The 20,916-nt window shown below is 43.0% G+C and overlaps 2 protein-coding genes across 2 annotated transcripts in view; one reads left to right on the forward strand and one right to left on the reverse strand.

Moving 5' to 3' along the window:
* The window catches only part of SAPCD1 (suppressor APC domain containing 1), a 25,749-nt gene extending 5,816 nt beyond the window's left edge, over positions 1 to 19,933 (forward strand). Inside the window, exons 2-6 of the mRNA XM_083356856.1 lie at positions 8,822 to 8,952; positions 12,190 to 12,327; positions 14,834 to 14,935; positions 16,423 to 16,530; positions 18,436 to 19,933. Of these exons, the coding sequence (XP_083212982.1) occupies positions 8,822 to 8,952; positions 12,190 to 12,327; positions 14,834 to 14,935; positions 16,423 to 16,530; positions 18,436 to 18,558 (602 nt within the window). The 3' untranslated portion in view covers positions 18,559 to 19,933. The remainder of the gene's footprint in view (positions 1 to 8,821; positions 8,953 to 12,189; positions 12,328 to 14,833; positions 14,936 to 16,422; positions 16,531 to 18,435) is intronic.
* VWA7 (von Willebrand factor A domain containing 7) overlaps positions 10,746 to 20,916 on the reverse strand; it is a 54,686-nt gene continuing 44,515 nt past the window's right edge. The window contains exon 18 of the mRNA XM_083356838.1: positions 10,746 to 11,410. The gene's annotated coding sequence lies outside the window, so the exon portion shown is untranslated. The remainder of the gene's footprint in view (positions 11,411 to 20,916) is intronic.

Below are 20,916 nucleotides of genomic sequence, written 5' to 3' on the forward strand. Positions count from 1 at the left end.
CCGAGATAAGAAGGAAAAGACAAACAGTGCAAAGAATAAATCCACAAGCTCAAAAAGGGAACAACACAAAGACCAAAACACTTTCCCACCAGCAATCGGCACCCAGATGAGCATAGATTAATTCCAATGTTGACACCGGACCAACAATCAAGAAGTACACAATGCGCCAATCGTTGAACTGCCAAACGAGCTAACAGTAAACGGCCAAACCAAAGAGCTTGTAAGACCCCCTCCGCCAACACTGACAGGGCAAGCCACTAGAATATAATCCCACTCTTTACTAGCACTGATGATGTTACCTAGTTTGGTAATGAAGCGTCTGTAGAAAAACAACCAAGGACCTTTCAATTTAACCCTGAGCTACAAACGTTCTCCTTTATTAGGGCAAATGCTAGCTAGGGAGGTGATGGGCTAACTTTCCTTCTCTTGCTACAAAAGCCTTCTCTCCCCCACCCGGCATCGTCATGACCCCAACAAGGCCTCAACATACGGCAAGGGATTGAGTGGACCTAAGCCGGGCTCCCCAAGCTGTAGAGATAACCAATCCTCTTACCAGCTGCTCTGATCCAACTTCCTCCGTGATAAGGAGCTTTCCTTAATGGGCCGTACAGAGACGGGAGGCTGGCAGAGTGGGAGTGGGATTAGAAAACAGCAGAAAAACAATTGGGGGGGCTTTCCTTTCTCTCCCAATTCTCCATTTCTTCCGGTAGCAGATGGGCTTGCCTGTTCTCCACTTTCTCCATTGGACACCCCCCTACTCACCTCCTTATCCCGAACGGATTTGTGAAAGAAAGTTCAACACCATAATCTTCCTTCCTTCCTTCCTTCCTTCCTTCCTTCCTTCCTTCCTTCCTTCCTTCCTTCCTTCCTTCCTTCCTTCCTTCCTTTCTTTCTTTCTTTCTTCCTTCCTTCCTTCCTTCCTTCCTTCCTTCCTTCCTTTTTCTTTCTTCTTTCTTTCTCTTTCTTTCTTTCTTCCTGTCTTTCTTTCTTTCTTTCTTTCTTTCTTTCTTTCTTTCTTTCTTTCTTTCTTTCTTTCTTTCTTTCTTTCTTTCTTTCTTCCTTCCTTCCTTCCTTCCTTCCTTCCTGTCTTTCTTTCTTTCTTTCTTTCTTTCTTTTTTTTGTTTCTTTCTTTCTTTCTTTCTTTCTTTCTTTCTTTCTTTCTTTCTTTCTTTCTTTCTTTCCTTCTTTCTTTCTTCCTTCCTTCCTTTCTTCCTTCCTTCCTTTTTCTTTCTTCTTTCTTTCTCTTTCTTTCTTTCTTTCTTTCTTTCTTTCTTTCTTTCTTTCTTTCTTTCTTTCTCTTTTCTTTCTTCTTTCTTCCTTCCTTCCTTCCTTCCTTCCTTTTTCTCTTCTTCTTTCTTTCTTTCTTTCTTTCTTTCTTTCTTTCTTTCTTTCTTTCTTTCTTTCTTTTTCTTTCTTTCATTCTTTCTCTTTCTTTCTTTCTTTCTTTCTTTCTTTCTTTCTTTCTTTCTTTCTTTCTTTCTTTCCTTTTTATTAATTATGTTCAGCTCTTCATTGTCTTCCCAAAATGATTTGCAAGCAATATAGCTACAGAGGAAACAGAAATAAAAATAAAAATAAAAAGAGCAGAGAAAAGAAACAGGCAGCATAAAACCGTCAGTGAGATTCTGATCGGAACTATGTGTGCCTGAGGGGTTTTTTGTTTTTTTTGCAAGCAAGCTTTTTTTAAAAAAAACAAATTACTTTCTGCAATTGGTTAAGGTATCATTCCTATCGTCCCAGCCAGTCATTAGCCAAGTGGGATGGAGACAACATCAGCAATAGAAGGGGGAAAGTTGAAAGTAGCTCGTGATATGAGAGATTGGCCTATACAGTTTCTCAGAAGTCTAATTTTTCTGTCTGATAAATATTATTGTTTTGAAACTGGGCTTTCTTGCCGCAATTGTTAAGTGAATCTCTGCTGTTGTTAAATTAGTAGCATGATTGTTAAGTGAATCTGGCTTCCCCCGTTGACTTTGCTTGTCAGAAGTTCGCAAAAGGTGATCACATGACCCCGGGAGACTGCAACCGTCATAAATATGAGTCAGTTGCCAAGCATCTGTATTTTGAACATGTGAGGAAGGAGATATTGCAACAGTCGCAAGCGTGAAAACCGGTCACAAGACACTTTTTTCAGTGCCGTCGTGACTTTGAACAGTCACAAAACAAATGTCAAGGTCTACCTGTATTAAGATAGGCTTGCATACTCACTCAAGTAGTCCTCGACCTACGTCCATCATTTATCCTTTAAGTGAATGCAGTGCTTTTTAAGCATTGTTCACTGTAGGTATTTTTAGCAGAATGCAGTTATGTGACTACAGGATGCTGCAAATTGGGTGTAAATATGGGCTGGTTGCTAAGCACCCAAAATCCAGTCACGTGACTGGGGGGCAGGGTCAGCCCTCAGAATTTCAAATCCAGTCATAATAATACCTTTTTTTGGGGGGGGGGTGTCCATTATTGTTTCAAATGGTCACTCTACCACCCCATTAAGATAGTAGGTCACAGTACCATTTGGGGTATTTGAAAACCAACTCATTGCTCACTAGAGCCATGTTTTCACCTGATTGAAGTTATCACCATTTTGAAACTGGGCTATACTTAAGCAAAACGTTTGGTCTTGCCCGCTGGAGCATCTGATTGGCTACTCTTGTAGGTAGTCCTAGACTTACAACCACAACTGAGCTCCAAATTTATGTTTATTAAGTGAGACCTTTATTAAGTCAGCTTTGCCCCATTTTACAACCTTTCCAGCCACCGTTGTTAAGTGAATCACTGCAGTTGTTAAATTAGTAAATGAACCTGGCTTCCCCCTTGACTTCGCTTGTCAGAAGGTCGCAAAAGCTGTTCACGTGACACCCCCCCCCCAGGACACGACAGCAGTCATAAATATGAACCAGTTGCCAAGCATCCAAAGTCTGATCCCGTGACCCTGGGGATGCTGCAATGGTCTTAACTGGGAAAACCAGACACAAGTCGCTTTTTCCAGTGCCGCTGTAACTTTGAACAGTCACTAAGCAAACCGTTTTAAGTCGAGGGCTCCCGTGTAATTTCCTCCTAGCAGTCCCATTGCCCCAGCGTTTCTAGCCAGAAGCCCGATTTGTGTTTGCTTTGCCGACTGTCAGTTTCCCTTAATTGAATTCGTGGAGGAGGGGAGCCTGTTTCTTCGCATGACTTTGATCCGCGAAGATTTGCCCAAATGCCTGCCAGAATGAATTAAGTCAAGAACTGGGGAAGCAGAAAAACAGAGCACACTTCTGATTGGGTGAGGAAATTAAGAGGCCTGTTAGCATCGGAGAGAATCACAGAGAATATCCGTTGGTGGTGAAATGGCTTCGGTGGGCCTTCTGACTGACAGCTGATCTCTTAGCTGCGGCCTACGCAGTGCGGATTCAAGCATTTGGCACTGAGCCTCAGAAGTCCTTCCATCTGTCGAGCTGACCCAGAACCGCTTCATTGAGCAGCTGCCCCACGATCCGTGACTGATGGCTGGCACCACTCGTTTCATGCACAGGAGACCTCATATATGCCTGGCCAAATGGTTCAAACCAACTGTGGCCATTGATTTCATGGCCCTTTGCTCCAGAACTACCTGACCAACCTGGATTTGGTCCGTTTCTTCCATGTTTCCTGGTGCAGGGGACAAGGCTGTGTGAAACTGCCGTTGCAGGTAGTCCTTGACTTACGACAGGCTGCTTAGCGACCGTTTGAAATGATGACAGACTGCCCGTGGGAGTGTTTGTGATCCGGATTCGAAGTTCGAAGTTCTGACAGCAGGATCCCCCTCACAATCATATCAGGGCACTTTGCAACCAGACTGCGTTTATGGCCATTTGCTGTGTCCCACAGTTATATGCACTGGGATTTATAAAGGTTTTGCTGAAAACAGGATTATTTTTTTGTATTGTTCAATGACCATGATGGTCGCTTTATGATTTCTACAAAAAAAAGATTGTAAAATTGGCTCAGTTACCTGGGTGACCTGATTTACGACTTATCACAAGTTATGACCCTGAAGGGCAGCTTCTGTTATGGTCATAACTCGAGGACTATCTGTACTGGATCAGATCAGCTTCCTAGATTCAGTGGTGCCTATGTTAGGGCCACAGAAGCCAATTGCAGTTGATTCAGGACAAACTGTGATCTGGCAGAAGTCTTCAGCACCCTTTGTTTCGAAATACTGGCTGGCAAAAACAGGTGGTAGCTGGCAGGGTTGTAATTAGGTTGCCTTGAGGTTGCTGCACCATAAATTGTGCATGGCAGATCCCTGTGACTTGGTGAGAAACAGTCTACAAGCTCTGTGGTTGGAGATCCTTTGTTATTTAGAACCTACATGAAGTCCCAAAGATGCTTTTCCAAAAGGCATCTGGACTGTCTTGGTTTTTTTTTGAAAATGAATAGAATAGAGCTGGAAGGGACCTTGGAGGTCTTCTAGTCCAGCCCCCTGCTCAAGCTGGAGAACCTATACCATTTCAGACAAATGGCTGTCTAGTCTCTTCTTAAAAATCTACAGTGACAGAGTGCCCATGATTTCTGGAGGCAAGCTGTTCCACTGGTTAATTCTCCTCACTGTTAAGAAATTTCTCCTTAATTCCAGGTTGCTTCTCTCTTTGGTCAGTTTCCAACCATTGTTTCTTGTCTTGCCCTCTGGTGCATTGGAGAATAATTTGACCCTCTCCTCTTTGTGGCAGCCCCTCAAATACTGGAATACTGCTATCATGTTACCCCTATTTCTTCTTTTCTTTAGACCAGCCAAACCCAAGTCCTGCAGTTGTTCTTCATTTGTTTTAGTCTCCAGGCCTTGGATTATCTTAGTTGCTCTTCTCTGAACTTTTTCCAAAGTCTCAACATCTTTTTAGTAGTATGGTGACCAAAATTGTTGCAGTAGTCCAGGTGTGGTCTTACTAGGGTTTTATAAAGTGGTACAAATACTTCGTGTGATCTTGATTCTATGCCTCTGTTTATACAAGCCAGGATTGTATTAGCTTTTTTGGCGGCAGCTGCACACTGTTGGCTCATAGTCAAGTAATCGTCCACTAGGACTCCAAGGTCCCTCTCACAGTTACTGTTTTTGAGCCAGGTCTTGCCTAATCTGTACTGATACCTTTGGTTTCTCTTGCTCATCCAAGAAGATTCTTCAGTTCTAACTTACTGGGTGCTTCTGATTAAGATCAAGGAATACAACAAAGACTACATTGGAGAAGATATTGTAAGGAGTAAGGAAGATAACCTGGATGGAAGCTGGGTTGCCAAGGCCACAAAGGGTAGAAGGTTTTTTAAGTCCAGAAAGGTGAGATAATATTTGGAAACAGATCAGACAACTCCCTAATTCACTGAATTATAAGATGGAGGAAATAGTATAGCACAATCGAACTTGCAAGATTCTGTTATGATAGCCTGTCACAATCAAAGTATTTTTAGTTTTCCTGTAGAGTTGATCTCTTGATTTGGTCTACCTAAAGGAGTTGACAGATGCCAGGATGTGTCTTTACTTAACAATGATCAGAATCATGCAGAAAATTGTTTGCCCAGGAATCCAAAATTTGGTTTTCAAAGAAGCGCATTAGAAAGAGTATTGACACCTTGATGTTGGAGAAGACTTCTGAGAAAAGAAAAGAAACAAATGGATCATCAAACTAAACAAGCCACAGTTCTCACTAGAAGCACAAATGACCAAGCTCAAATTATCCCACTTTGGATACTTTATGAAGGCCTAGCTCTCTAGAGAAGTCTCTAATGATGGGAATGGTGGAGGGAAAGAGAAGATGATGACCAGTATCAAGTAGAGGGTGGGGACACTATTGGAAGACTTGAAAGACCAGGTTAGGGACAGATCATTATGGAGGTGGCACTAATCAATCTGTCTATCTTGAATAAAGGGACGTGGTGGCTCAGTGGGTTAGGACGCTAAGCTTGTCGATCAGATAGTCGGCAGTTTGGCAAGTCGAATCCTGAGTGCCGTGTAGCAGAGTAAGCGTCTGTTACTCGTCCCAGCTTCTGCCAACCTAGCAGTTCGAAAGCACGTAAAAATGCAAGTAGAAAAATAGGGACCACTACGGTGGGAAGGTAACAGCGTTCCGTGCACCTTTGGCGTCTAGTCATGCCGGCCACATGACCACGGAGACATCCTCAGATAAGTGCTGGCTCTTCGGCTTTGAAACAGAGATGAGCACTGGCCCCTAGAGTTGGAAACGACTAGCACGCATGTGCGGGGGAACCTTTACCTTTACCTTATCTTGAATAAGAGAATAGACAGGATATCACCCAGCAATGAAGAATCTTCATCTATGTAATGAGCAGCTTTTTCTCATTAATTCTGTCTCTAGGAGATCAGCTTGGGCAATGAATCTCATCAGACCCAAGCCACTTCTGGCTCGGTTAATCAATTAGCCCTTGTGGCATGGCTTTAATGAAAGGGCTAATTAGATATCAAAAAGGACCTCATCACTTTTTTTTTGCTAGCTCTATGGTTGTGCCTTTAATGTCACATTAATACTAGTTTAGGTTAGTGGGAGAAGTGGGGATTTCATGAAAGTACGTTTGAAATTGAAATTAATTTTGTGAAATAGTTCTTACTTCGTTATGAGAACGTGTAGTGGGATGTGATACCGAAGAAGCTCTCTGGATGAGAAGAAAAACATTTTCAAAGAAAAAGTCCAGTGGCCCAGAAACTTTTCTTTTGTGTTTCATGAAAAAAAAGTATTGGAACAAAAATGTGGAACTTTATATGTTGATGGCAGCAAGATTACTTTGTGCAAAAAAAATGGAAGGACGCTTCGATCCCTACAATGGATGAATGGCTGCAAAAGCTGATGGAGTTAGCAGAGATGGCTAAATGGACTGCTTTGATAAAAGAAAAAAGAAAAAAAACACAAGTACTTTTGTTTTTACTTGGAAACCATGTCTGGACTTTGTGCTTGAGGTGGAAAAAAATTTAACTTTGATTTTGGGCTTTACTGATTAGATAGATCTGTTGTTATAGAAATGACTAGTTTATACGTAAAAGTAGAAAACTGAGGTTCGATGTTACCTCCTAGCAGTGCTTTTTTTGTAAAAGAAAAAGGTGCCGGAACTCACACATGTCATACAAACCACCTTGCCTACCCTACAAGGTTCCATCCAAAAAAGGTGCCGGAACTCCGTTCTGAGCGTTCTATGAGAAAAAAAGCCCTGCCTCCTAGTCTATTCACCAAAGGGAGTCGCAAGTCAATGCGTTTTCTTTCTTTTTCCCTTCTTCTCTACACTTTTCCCTTTTCCCTCTCCTATTTTTCCTATTATTTGCTCTTGTATTTTTGTATTTTATATTATAAACTAATAAGAAGGAAAAAGGGACGCGGTGGCTCAGTGGGTTAGGACGCTGAGCTTGTCGATCAGATGGTCGGCAGTTTGGCGGGTCGAATCCCGAGTGCCGCGTAACAGAGTGAGCGCCTGTTACTTGTCCCAGCTTCTGCCAACCTAGCAGTTCGAAAGCACGTAAAAATACAAGTAGAAAAATAGGGACCACTATGGTGGGAAGGTAACAGCGTTCCGTGCGCCTTTGGCGTCTAGTCATGCCGGCCACATGACCATGGAGACGTCCTCGGACAAGCGCTGGCTCTTCGGCTTTGAAACGGAGATGAGCACTGGCTCCTAGAGTCAGAAACGACTAGCACGCATGTGCGGGGGAACCTTTACCTTTTTAATAAGAAGGATTGACATGGAAAAGAAAGTCCAGTTGCCTTTTGGAAAAAAACAACCCACCTTTGGAACAACCATTACGAAGATAGTTGAGAATCTCCATAGACACTCAATATATAGGTACAGTAGAGAAACTCTATTCAAGGGTAGGCAACCTCAGCTCTTTTATGACTCATGGACTTCAACTCCCAGAATTCCTGAGTCAGCTGACTCAGGAATTCTGGGAGTTGAAGTCCATGAGTCATAAAAGAGCCGAGGTTGCCTACCCCTGCTGTAGGTGATGAAGCTGATTCATCTCACTAGGTTTCCTCAACTGGTTATTGAGAAAAAGTAAGATGGTTGTGCCTGGAAATTCCACTTACCTTGTTTCCCCGAAAATAAGACCATGTCTTACATTAATTTTTGCTCCAAAAGAGGCATTAGGGCTTATTATCCAGTTAGGTCTTATTTTCAGGGAAATACTGTACTAAAATGCATCCATCTGGGTGACGATTTTAACCGGGGCTTATTTTTGAGGTGGAGCTTATATTACGAGCATCCTGAAAAATCACGGTAGGGCTTATTTTCCAGTTGGGTCTTATTTTCAGGGAAACACGGTAAGGGTGTTTGGGCAGGATGAAAAATGAGGGGATCCACTCAGCTGAGATCCGCTCCAGATTTTGGTTTCCTTTCAGGAGAGATGAAGGCTGGCTTGGTCCAAATCCAACATCTCAAGATGCCTCCTAGAATCTCCTGAAATGACCATAATTGGAGGTTGCAGCTTTCAGGAAGAAAACAGTCCCTGTGTTAGTTTTATTAAATGAATTATTTATTAATTCAAATTCTTATACAATTATCTTAAGGCTCTAAAGCAGGGGTAGGCAACCTTGCCTCTTTTATGACTCGTGGACTTCAACTCCCAGAATTCCTGAGCCAGCATGGCTCAGCTTGGAAACCTCTCCCTTTCTCCTCAGCATGGCTGGCTCAGGAATTCTGGGAGTTGAAGTCCGCGAGTCATAAAAGAGCCAAACCTGTATTAGCGCCTTCATTTTTGTAAAATCATCTGGCAGAAACAGAACCAAATAGTTCATAGTTAAAAGGGGGAGGGGAATCTAAGAAACAACAACAACAACAACTCCCCAGCAACCTTCTCTCCTTTTTTCTCCAGGAGAATCTGATGGGAAAGGAGTCGCTCGATCCAGGAGTACAAACAGCTTTTTGTCCCAAAGTGGGAGGTGCAGGATGACTCCAAAGGAACCGCGTAGACACACTATTTCCGGTGATGTGGAATATGAAATGGTAAGGGGATCCAGAGAATGATTCCAGAGAGCTAAGTAAAAGATTCGTCTCCTTTCCTTCTCTTACCTTCCTTTGCTTGGCTTCACCTTTCCTGTCTCCTCTCTCTCTCCCCATTCCCCTTTCCACTTCCCCACTTCCGTTTATTCAAAGCTTAAGAAATCCACATCAGTTTCATGCACGGCAAAACGAGATCATACACACACACACACACACACACACACACACACACCTGCTCTGCTCTCTTAAAGGTTTCTGAGTTAATCCAGGCAGTCCTCGACTTACAACAATTCCTTTGGTGACCGTTCAGAGTTACAACGGCACTGGAAAAAGTGACTTACAGGCAGTTTTCACACGTACGACGGTTCTAGCATCCTCATGGCCATGTGATCCAAATTCAGAGGCTTTGGCAATTGACTCATATTTACGACGGTTGCAGTGTCCTGGGATCACGTGATCCCCGTTTGCTTGTCGTCTGACAAGCAAAGTCAATGAGGAAGCCAGATTCTCTCAACAACAATTGGACTAATTTAATAACTACGCTGATTCATTTATCAACGGTGGCAAGAACGGTGGTAAAATGGGGCAAACTCCCCATTTTTTTTATATAAATGTTTCATTTAGCAGCATAAATTTTGGGCTCAAACCTGTCCTTAAACAAGCGACAAAGACAGGGAAAGGAAAGAATTATGCAACCTGTCTAATTTTAAATGCACTTTTCTCACGTTTTCTTGCATGGCGTCTTTTGCCTAACTTTTTGTTCTTGCGAGCCATTTTTCCCTATCCCACTTGGGTCTGGAAAAATTACGGGATTAAAAAAAAAAACGATGAACAAAGCCTCCCATCAGAGCTTGCTGATTCAGTATCAGAAGTCTGGTGGCAAAGATTTTAGACATTCAAAGAAGTTAATCCTCCCCTTGCTGCTCACCTCTTCCATTTCCGAGCTCACGTGGGCAGCTGAAAAGGCTGGGCTTAGGAGTCCTATTATCCAGGGCAACTGAACCTTGAAGTCTAAGCCGGCATGCTTTGAGAATTGCTGAGTCCAGCGGGAGTGGGGCAAACCCGAATTTTCCAGACACTGAGTACGGTATATACCCTCCTCCAGGGCAGGGGAAGGGTCATAGGGAGGGAAAGAAACACAGAATAAAGCAGAGGGCTATGGAAGGGGGGGGGAAGAAAAAAGAACAGGCAACACAAAGCGATGGAGAAGAAGACCACAGATGGAGAAGCAAGTGGGGAAAACCAGAGCAGAGGGCCGAAAGCTAGAGAGAAAGCCATCAAGAGACGGGGGTGAAGGTGTGGCTACAGATGAAGAGGCAGCAGGGTTTGGGGCTGGGGGCTGCTAAAGAAGGAAAGGGATAGACTGATGGAAGGGAAAAGGGGGTAGAAGGGAGAGAGTTGAGGGGAGGCTGGGAGGGGGATGTTTCAGAAGTGGACAGGAAGGAGGTGTTGAAGGAAGGCGGGCTAGCAGGATTTAAGAAGGAGAAGAGAGATGGTAGAGTGGTCCGAAGAGATCTCCTGGTTGCAGGAGAGACAAAGGTGGCTTTGCAGGAGTAGCTAGCTGTCCGTGTGGGTTTTACACCCGTAAATAGTTTACTGTTGCAGCTTGGTTGTCTGGAAGTCTAAGCGGATCAGAGAAGTGGTTTGCAGAATCCTAGAATTGGGAGGGACCTCAGAAATTGTTTATTCCAAAGCTCCAGCTCAGCCGAGGGTCTCGTAGAGTATCCATGAGAAGTGACCTACCAGCCTGTGGAAAGGACCTTCAGCAAAGGGAAACTCACCACTTCATAGGTCAACCTGTTGCTTTGGCTGAGGGTTGGCACAGTCAGGAACTTCCTTCCGAGGTCTAGCTTGAAGTCCACATTTGGTGAGGGAGAGCAAAATAGGGTCCCCAGGGCTTCTGCTGCCTGCCACCGCGGGGCCACCATGGCAGTTCAAGGAGGCTACACCATCCTCATCATCCCACTGGGAACGGCCCTCAGCAATCTGCATGCTTTGAGATTCTTTGTCTGGGTAAGTCTTTGTGAGGATCAGGGATCCATGCATGCAACTTCCCACCACCAGCCTGCATGCATCTTACACAATATTACTTAATATACTTAATTATTGTTTCATTACTGCTGTCATCGCCAACAACTGTTTAGTTTCATATTTATGATACTCTGCTGTCTATTGTTAACTGGGTGCAGATGTTGATGCCATGGCAAGCCACCCTAAAAACTGATTTTGATAGAACTCCATCCGCAGTTTTTAGCATGCTGTAGAATTTTATTTTAAAATAAAAATACCAGAGGTTCAAATTAGCAGTTCAACCAACTGCGCTTCTTCCAAAGAGCCAAAATGCTACGAATGTGCTTCTGGGTATGAACAGGAGAAACATCCCTTTTGTTGTAATTGGTAGACGTTATGAGATTGAGTCTCTTCTGTAAACAGATGGAAGCTTATCAAAGAGAGATCCGACCTAGGAGAAATTAAGGAGAAATTTCCTGTCAGTGAGGACAATTAATCAGTGAAATGACTTGCCTCCAGAAGTTGTGGGTGCTCCAACTCTGGAGGTTTTCAAGAAGAAATTGAACAGCATTGGTCTAGCATTGGTATAGGACAGGGGTAGGCAACCTTGGCTTTTTTATGACTCATGGACTTCAACTCCCAGAATTCCTGAGCCAGCCAAGCTGGCTCAGGAATTCTGGGAGTTGAAGTCCATGAGTCATAAAAGAGCCCAGGTTGCCTACCACTGGTATAGGATCTCCTGCTTGAGCTGGTGGGTGAACTAGAAGACTTCCAAGGACATTTCCAAGCCTGTTATTCTGGCTATCAGCGCCCTTCATGTCTCAGATTATGTCCGCCCCCTTGGTGCTTTGAGTCCTTGAAACAGAGGGTTGAGCATTAACTCTTCTGAATACAAACCCATCTGCTCCTAAATTATGGATCTTGGGGAGGGATGACTTAATACTGTAGGTCTCTTTTCAGGGTATCTCATGTCTAGTTAAAAGTGTTCCGGTCATTGTAAAGAAATTCCCCTGGGAGTCAAAGAAGCAGCAAGCTACACTAATTACAGTTTCTCTTTCTTTTCCTTCCTTCCTTCCTTCCTTCCTTCCTTCCTTCCTTCCTTCCTTCCTTCCTTCCTTCCTTCCTCCCTTCCTCCCTCCCTCCCTCCCTCCCTCCCTCTCTCCCACCTTCCTTCCTCCCTCCCTCCCTCATTCTTGCTCTCTTTCTCTCCCTCCCTCCCTCTCTCTGCAGCTCAAGCAGATGCAACAGCTGGAAAGAGAGCGCGATGCCTTGCTGCAAGGCTTGGAAATGGTTAACCAGGTACGCGACTGGTTACAGCGCCACCTGCTGGAAGCTCAAAAACGGCAGAAGCACATGGGAGCCCAGGCGGTAAGTCAGGGTGGGCAGCCTTTTTATTGGTCATTTATGGCCATTTCATGTCCTGAAGTCACGAGACTGTGCTTTACCAGGGTTTTGCCAAAACTCAGCACTTACTTCTGGTTTTTCAGCAAATCCGCACCCATAGCGAATTATTGGTTCATGTAACGACTGTTGTTCTTGTTAGTTGCGAAGTCGTGTCCGACCCATCGCGACCCCATGGACAACGTTCCTCCAGGCCTTCCTGCCCTCTACCATCTTCCGGAGTCCATTTAAGCTCACGCCTACTGCTTCAGTGACTCCATCCAGCCACCTCATTCTCTCTCTCTCTCTCTTGCCCTCAACCTTTCCCAGCATTAGGCTCTTCTCCAGTGAGTCCTTCCTTCTCATTAGGTGGCCAAAGTATTTGAGTTTTAGCTTCAGGATCTGGCCTTCTAAAGAGCAGTCAGGGTTGATCTCCTCTAGGACTGACCGGTTTGATCGCCTTGCAGTCCAAGGGACTCGCAGGAGTCTTCTCCAGCACCATAGTTCAAAGGCCTCAATTCTTTGGCCCTCAGCCTTTCTTATGGTCCAACGACTGTAACATTTGCTTAATAATCAAGTTTCAAGTTTTATTTAATTTGTATACCGCCCTTCTCCTTGGTAGGGACTCAGGGCGGTTCACAGGGCATATATAAAAAAGACAATACAAAAATTAAAAAAGATTAAACCCATGCCCAGTTAAAAACAGTAATACAAATCTAAAACGACAAATTAAAACCCATAATCCCCCGTCAGGCCAGACCAGCTATTTCAAATAGGTGGGTCTTCAGGCCACGACAGAAAGTTCGGAGGTCTGATGCCGTCCGGAGCTCCACCGGCAGTTGGTTCCATAATGCCGGAGCGCCCACAGAGAAGGCCCTCCCCCTGGGGGCCACCAGTCAGCATTCCTTGATTCGCGGTGATTCGTGTAATGACTGCCATTAAAAAAAAAGGTCATAAAATCCGGTCAGTCATGCGACTGACCTATTTTACGATCGTCATGACTAATGACCATGATAGGCATGTTCCATGATGATCATAAGTCGAGGACTCCCTACGTTTCAAACATATCATTTGACAGGAGTTGAAAATATACCCCTCAAACCAAACAGCCAGAATAACATTCAAAATGACTTCATAAGAGCTCCATAAGCATTCCTGAATAGACCCAGGCATGATCCAACACCATCTGTTGTGTTCCTCTCTTCCCTTCAAATTTATTCATTTATTTACTGGCAAATGTCTCTAGTCCTACGTATTTCTATTAAGAATAAATCTAATCAGCTTACAAAAACAATTATAGTGGGGGAAAATGCCTCTAAATATATCTAATGTTACTAAATTGACTTTTTAATAAAATCATAGTTAACAGCAAAGTTGCTAACACTACCTTGATTCTACCTACAATACATGTATTCTTTATCCATATGCATATTCTTACATATATAGTATATATTCTCCATAGCTCAGTCCTGGAAAGCTTGTTTAAATGACTATGTTTTCACTTGCTTTCTAAATTGGTACTGTGTAAGAGTCATTCATTTTGGGGCAAACTATGAATACTGTTGAATAAAATGAATATATGAATAAATGAGATGTTTTAAGACATCTGGACAAGCTTGTGTGGCTAATAAATTCAAATAAATAAAATAGACCAGTTTTGGGAAGGGCTGCAAGTAACTAAATCACAATTGTGAATTGTGTATTCACAATTCTACTCTACATTTGTAATTTTAAGAAAAGCACAAAATCATTAATGAAATTTGCCTGAAGCAAACAATTATACTAAATTATTGTCGCCATAATTTATGCTACAGTCCTTTATTGAATACCTAATCTTACAGTCGCTTATTACTCCATGGAAAGAAAGCAACTGTGCCAAAGTGGAATCAGAAATTAAAACAGGAAGGGAATATGCAATTAAATTATAAGTAATTATATGTAATTAAGTCTACAGACTTTCATGGAGAGAGTACAGGTAGTCCTCGACTTGCAACAGTTCATTTAGTGACTATTCAAAGTTACGCCACTGGAAAAAGTGATTTATGAAAATTTTTCGCACTTACGACCGTTGTGGCATCCCCTTAATCACGTGGTCAAAATTCAGACACTTGGCTGCTGGTTCATACTTATGACCATTGCAGTGTCCCAAAGTCCCCTTTTGTGACCTTTTGACAAGCAAAATCCATGGGGAAGCCAGATTCAGTTAACAACCAGGTTGCTAACATATCCACGGCAGTGAGTCACTTAACAACTGTGGCAAGAAAGGGTTGCAAAACGGGGCAAAACTCCCATAACAAACGTCTCACTTAACCACAGAAATTTTGGGCTCAGTTGTGGTCGTAAGTCAAGGACCGCCTGAAATGGTGGATGTCTTAAATGCAAGAAATTCTCTCTCTCTCTCTCTCTCTTTTTCTTATTTCTTGAACTGGAACATTTGGGATAGACGTTGGATTTTCAGTTTTGAGATTTGTTGCCCTGTCTTGCACCACTGCAGAATGAAAGCCGAGATTCTTACTCTAAGCAGAGCAGCCTGCTGCTGGCCAAGATCCAGGAAGTCAATCTGTGCTTGAAAAGTTTGCTCACTTGTTCTGGAAAGGTCAGTAGGACTGAAGGGGTGGGATCACAGAATACAGATAGTCCTCAACTTACAACATTTTGTTTAGTTAGTGACTGTCCAAAATTCAAATGGCAGTGAAAAAAGTGACTTTTGACTGTTTTTCCAAACTTACAACCATAGCAGCATCCCCACAGTTATGTGATCAACATTCAGATGCTGGGTGACTGGTTCATATTTATGACGGTTGCAGTGTCCGGAAGTCCTGTGATTTGTTTTTCTGACCATCAGACAAGCAAGCTCAATGAGGGAGTCAGATTCACTTAACCGTATTACTCACTTAAGTACTGCAGTGATTCACTTAACAACGGTGGCGAGAAAGGTCGTAAGATGGGGCAAAAGTCATTTAACAAATGTCTCACTTAGCAACATAAATTTTGGGCTCAGCTGCAGTCGTAAGTTGGGAACTACCTGTAACAGATTCAGCAGGACCTTGGAGGTCATCTAGTCCAACCCCCTGCTCAGACAGGAAACCCTATACCATTTCAGACAAATGGCTGGCCAGTCTCTTCTTAAAAACTTCCAGTGTTGGAGCATTCACCACCTCTGGAGGCAGGTTGTTCCACTGGTTAATTGTTCTCACTGTCAGGAAGTTTCTCCTTAGTTCTAGGTTGCTTCTCTCCTTGACTAGTTTCCATCCGTTGCTTCTTGTCCTGCCTTCAGGTGCTTTGGAGAATAGCTTGACTCCCTCTTCTTTGTGACAGCCTCTCAAATATTGGAAGACTAATATTATGTCACACCGAGTCCTTTTTTTTTTGTTAGACTAATTTACGCAACCATTCATCGTACGGTTCAGAATTGTGGTATTCAAGGCAGACCTACGGTATATGCCGGGTGACTGATACAAATAGACCTCACTTACCAGCCACCTTGTTTAATGGCCATTTGAAGTAATGATGGCGCCGAATAAGTAACTTTATGACTGATCCTCACATTTATGACCCAGGCAATGTTCCAAGCTGCCCATCTTTCAGGCAAATGCCTCCTTACGTAACCCCAGCTGCCTGCAATTAGTGCAGGTTCGAGTCCCACCAGGCTCAAGGTTGACTCAGCCTTCCATCCTTCTGAAGTAGGTAAAATGAGGACCCAGATTGTTGGTGGCAATAAGCTGACTTTGTAATAATGCCGCTTGGGGGGGCGGGGCAAAAACCCTAATAAGCAGGCATATACATAGAATGAAGGCTATTGCTAAGCACATTGGTTTGTGCTTAAATTGTAAGCCGCCCTGAGTCTTCGGAGAAGGGCAGGATATAAATGGGATTAAAATAAAATAAATAAATAAAAATAAAAATAAACTCTGGATGGCTCCCAATGACTTTTTAATTGTACCATGTTCTTAGAACTTTTTGCAAGCTTTTTGTATGAATAGGGTAAGAATTTGGCCAGCAAAACAGCACTTGTTCATGCTAGATACAAGTGTGGTGGTGAGTCACACTTAAACTGTGATTCCCCCCCCTCCTTCTTTGCAGCCCGAAGTGCCACTCAAAAGTTGGGGGGTTCCTGTTTCCTCTCCAGAAAATCCATTTCACCAGCAAGCCATCATTGTGCTCAAGGAACAGAACCACCTGTTGACCAAGGTAACAACAAAAGCCTGGCTGATCTCCTTTGGATGGAAAAGGGGACAGTTGATTTAAATTGCATTTCTAATGTGTCTATGGAGATTCTCAATCATGCAAATCAAGGTTGTCCCAAAGGTGCTTTTTCAAAAAGGTGAGTGTACTTTCTTGAGCTGTTGGTGGTTGGTTTTTTTAAAAAATGTTTTACTTTTCATTCAAAAGTTTCTTCAGTTCAGTTCACTGAAGAAGCTTCTTGGATGAGAAATGAAACATTTTGAAGGAAAAAAAAAACCCAAGGATGTCCAGTTGTCTTTTGGATAAAAACACCTTTGGGACTTTATAATGTGCCAGATTGATCTACTAGAAGTGGAATCCAGAGATCCAGACTATCCTGCAAACAAGTATGCTTGTGGGTTTTAGGACGCACACTTTGTACAGTATTAAAGGGAATCACCTTACCCTGTAATTCACGTCTTAGTTGTTTGAGAATTCAGAATAGTTCTTATTTGGTAAAATGAACAAGGGCTTTTTGGCGTGCTGTGAATAAATCTAACAATAGAAGAACTGCTATGGAGCATTTATTATTTATTTTATTTTATTTTATTTTATTTTATTTTATTTTATATCTTATTATTTTATTTCATTTTATTATTTTATTTATTTTATTTTAACCTATTGAGAAATCTTTGATGGACTGTAATGCTAAGTAAGGGATGCGGTGGCTCAGTGGGTTAGGACGCTGAGCTTGTCGATCGGAAGGTCGGCAGTTTGGCGGGTCGAATCCCGAGTGCCGCGTAGCAGAGTGAGCGCCTCTTACTCGTCCCAGCTTCTGCCAACCTAGCAGTTTGAAAGCACGTAAAAATGCAAGTAGAAAAATAGGGACCACTACGGTGGGAAGGTAACAGCGTTCCGTGCACCTTTGGCGTCTAGTCATGCCGGCCACATGACCACGGAGATGTCCTCGGACAAGCGCTGGCTCTTCGGCTTTGAAACGGAGATGAGCACCGGCCCCTAGAGTCGGAAACGACTAGCACGCATGTGCGGGGGAAACTTTACCTTTACCTTTTACCTTTAATGCTAAGTAATCTAGCAATAGCAGGTAGAATTTAATATCTCCCTTTGTCGTAAGCGTTCCTTGAAAATCATTTCTAGGTTTATTTCAGACAATCTATTTTTCTCCTCTAGTATGATTTGCCTTCGAAATATTAATTAGTCACCTCAGATGAAGTTTGAACCACTCAACGGGCTGTCCTGCATTTTGTATTGGAATCCATGATAGTAATACGGGGGTGGGGGGTGGGTCCGGTTGAACATGGATGGTTCATGGCTAACAATTAATTTGCTGCAAATTAATGGCTGTAAAAGTCAAGGACTACCTATAGTCTATAATAAACAGATTCTGACTGTTTGCAAAATTTAAAACTTCAGCTTGCATCCATTACGTGAGATTGGTTTTGGGAGGTCCTCTGGCAAGATGCATCTTTTTTTAAAAAATATAATCTTTATGTAAAATCACAAATAATTGCATGCACCTCAGTGGGGCCTCCTGATCTGGTCGAAAAGAGAAGCATGCAACAAAGGTTGCACTCCATTCTCTCTCCCCTCACACACCTCATGGCATGAAAACTTAGTACAGGCTGGAGATTTGTGGCTCTCCAGATGCTACTGAACTGACATTCCCATCCTCCTTGTATCAGCTGTGTAAGATTGATGGGAGTTGGAGTTCATCGATTCTTGAAGGACCATTATTTGTCCATCTTTGGTTGCTCAGTAAAAATGGCCCCAAAGCAGGTTGAAGGGAGCCCTAAAATTGGGAAGTAACCAACTGCAAGCTCCTTTCGAGAGCAGAAATGCTCGAAATATGTCAGATGAATGGAGAAATGTTACTACTTGTGTCATAATCACTGATGTTTACCTGACTAACAGGAGGTGTCCCAAAAATGCCACCGCATTGCACAACTGGAGGAAGAAAAAGCATCTCTTTGCAAGCAGCTGAAGGAGAGCTGGGGTTACAAACTCCCCAGCCACAAGGAGTTCACCTTCATCTGAGAAGATGCTCGGGACGGGCAACCATAAACTCTATGACGCTTCTGCTTCAGTTGGGCTTGCTTGGGATATCACTTTCTTTGGGGACTCCAAATGATGGACCACGTCAAGCCTTTTGTTAGGAAAGAGGCCAACAGCGTTCCTGTTCCTGTTTCCCCTCTATCTGCAGAGGGCCAGGTTTGTGGGAGAAACATCTTGAGATGGTTGATGGTTGTTAGAATGGGAAAGGTGAACACGAGGCTCTTGAGGTTCATGAAAAATAATGGGTCAGGAGATGAATCAGAGGTGTTGGGCACCCCAAACAAGGCTCATAAAACTGCCTTGGTTTCTTACCTTCCTGGGTTCCAACACATTTCGGATTCTTACTTCAGCTATGAGGTTGAAAACCTTCTCTTGTAACAGTTTCAGGACTCTGCACTCTGTAGCTCTGGATCAGGGATGCAGGCACCCAGAATTCATATCATGGCAGCATGTTTTTCCCTGGGATACCTGTGCTGAAGTATCTTCCCTCTCTGTTATTTTTTTTCCCCAACCCAGAAAAAGAGCCCATATCCATCAAAGGCCTTTTCATTCAGAGACCAAATACCTTGACGATCTCTTTGGTTTACAAATGCTGCAATCTCTCCTTTGATATAACCTGCCACTATCTAACCGTAATTCTGGGTTCTTCAGTTTTATATTTATACCTGAGTGGGGCTGAGTGAGTACAGTATTACTTTTCTGTAGCTAAGGGAAATGCAACCAAGAGATATTTATGGCTAAAAACAGGACTATGAAGCATGGGCGCATGGCACCCTGTGTCTAGCCTACAGTCTGTGTTAGCTGTGTTTCCTTTCCACGTTTCGGAATATTGTTTCTATGATCCAAATGGTTCTAGATAAGTATTTTTTTTTACACTTGGCAGTTTTAAGAGGGATGGATTTCAACCCAGCAGGCTGGCTGGGGAATTCTGGGAGTTGAAGTCGCCACATCTTAAAGTTGCTAAAGTTGAGAAACACTCTTCTAGACTTTAGACAAATCCTGCACTTGTGGGGTGTGTTTCATGAATCATTTTCTTTCTGCTTTTCTGACTCCGTTTGATATTTTTCTATTATTTTCTTCCTTCTCTTGTTCTCTTTGAAATGGTCTTTTGCTTGTAAAGGAAACAATTCCTTTCTCATGACCTTCTAAAAATTCAGCTTATTTGGTTATTTATATGGTCATAGACCACTGCAACGTGTTCACTCTCTATGGGTCACAATCAATAATTTGCAATAAAAAATCCAGGGTGCGCTCAGAAGTAAGTGGCTAAAATCTAAAAACCACAAGATCATTTTCTAAAACCTGAGTTGCAAGGAGATGAAATAAAATTGTCAAGGGATTAATAACTAGAAGCTTGCGTTCAAACACAACATTCCCCTTACACAGTTGACTTTCTAATAAATTCCTAAAACCTAGTGAGATGAGGGCTTCTTGAGTTTCACAGAGAAATGGGTTTCAAAGTACTGGTGCTGCAACAGGGAAATTGCACTGGTGAGCCTGTATGCATCTCAGTTTCCCCAAATGGATAAACTCCTAGATTCTCCCAGACGTTTTGCGATGGGCAGATTGAAACTAGGGCTTGTAGAGGAGATAGCCGTGGGAGATAGTTCAATTGATATATAAAATAAGGACAGCCATGAAACTAAGAAAAAAGAATTATATAGAATTCTTCCTTCTGATTGCCAGGGGAGCCTAGCTTTATATATATAAAAAATCTTCTACTGACATCCCCAACTACTAGGATTAAATATAATCTAACAGGTAGAACCCCAACCTCACCTGCACCCTGTAAGCACCTGGAGAGCAAGGATCAGTCAGGTTAGCCAGTGTTGGATGGTCCAAATGATTTTTCAACAGCTGTCTTCTTGTTTTCAAATTGTTGGGAGGCAGAGATGTCCTTTGTAGGCAAGAATGAGAATCCTAGCCCCGAGCAACCATTAGCAGAGCTGGTTTTATATTTTAACAGCAAGGAGAGCTACAGGTAATCCTCAACTTACGACCACAATTGAGCCCAAAATTTCTGTTGCTAAGTGAGATATTTGTTTAGATTTGCCCCATTCTACCACCTTCCTTGCCACGATTGTTCAGTGAATCAATGCAGCTGTTAAGTTAGTAACACGGTTGTTAAGTGAATCTGGCTTCCCCATCGACTTTGCCCGCTGGGAGGTTGCAAAAGGGAATCACATGACACCCGCCCCACCCTCCCCGGGCCGCTGCCACTGTCATAAATATGAGCCAATTGCCAAGTGTCCAAATTTGGATCACGTGATCATGGGGATGCTCCAACAGTCGTACGCGTGCATAATGGTCGCAAGTCACTTTTTCCAGTGCCGTTGCAAC

Source organism: Vipera ursinii (genome assembly GCF_947247035.1).
Source record: "Vipera ursinii genome assembly, chromosome: 2".
Classification (NCBI taxonomy): Eukaryota; Metazoa; Chordata; class Lepidosauria; order Squamata; family Viperidae; genus Vipera; species Vipera ursinii.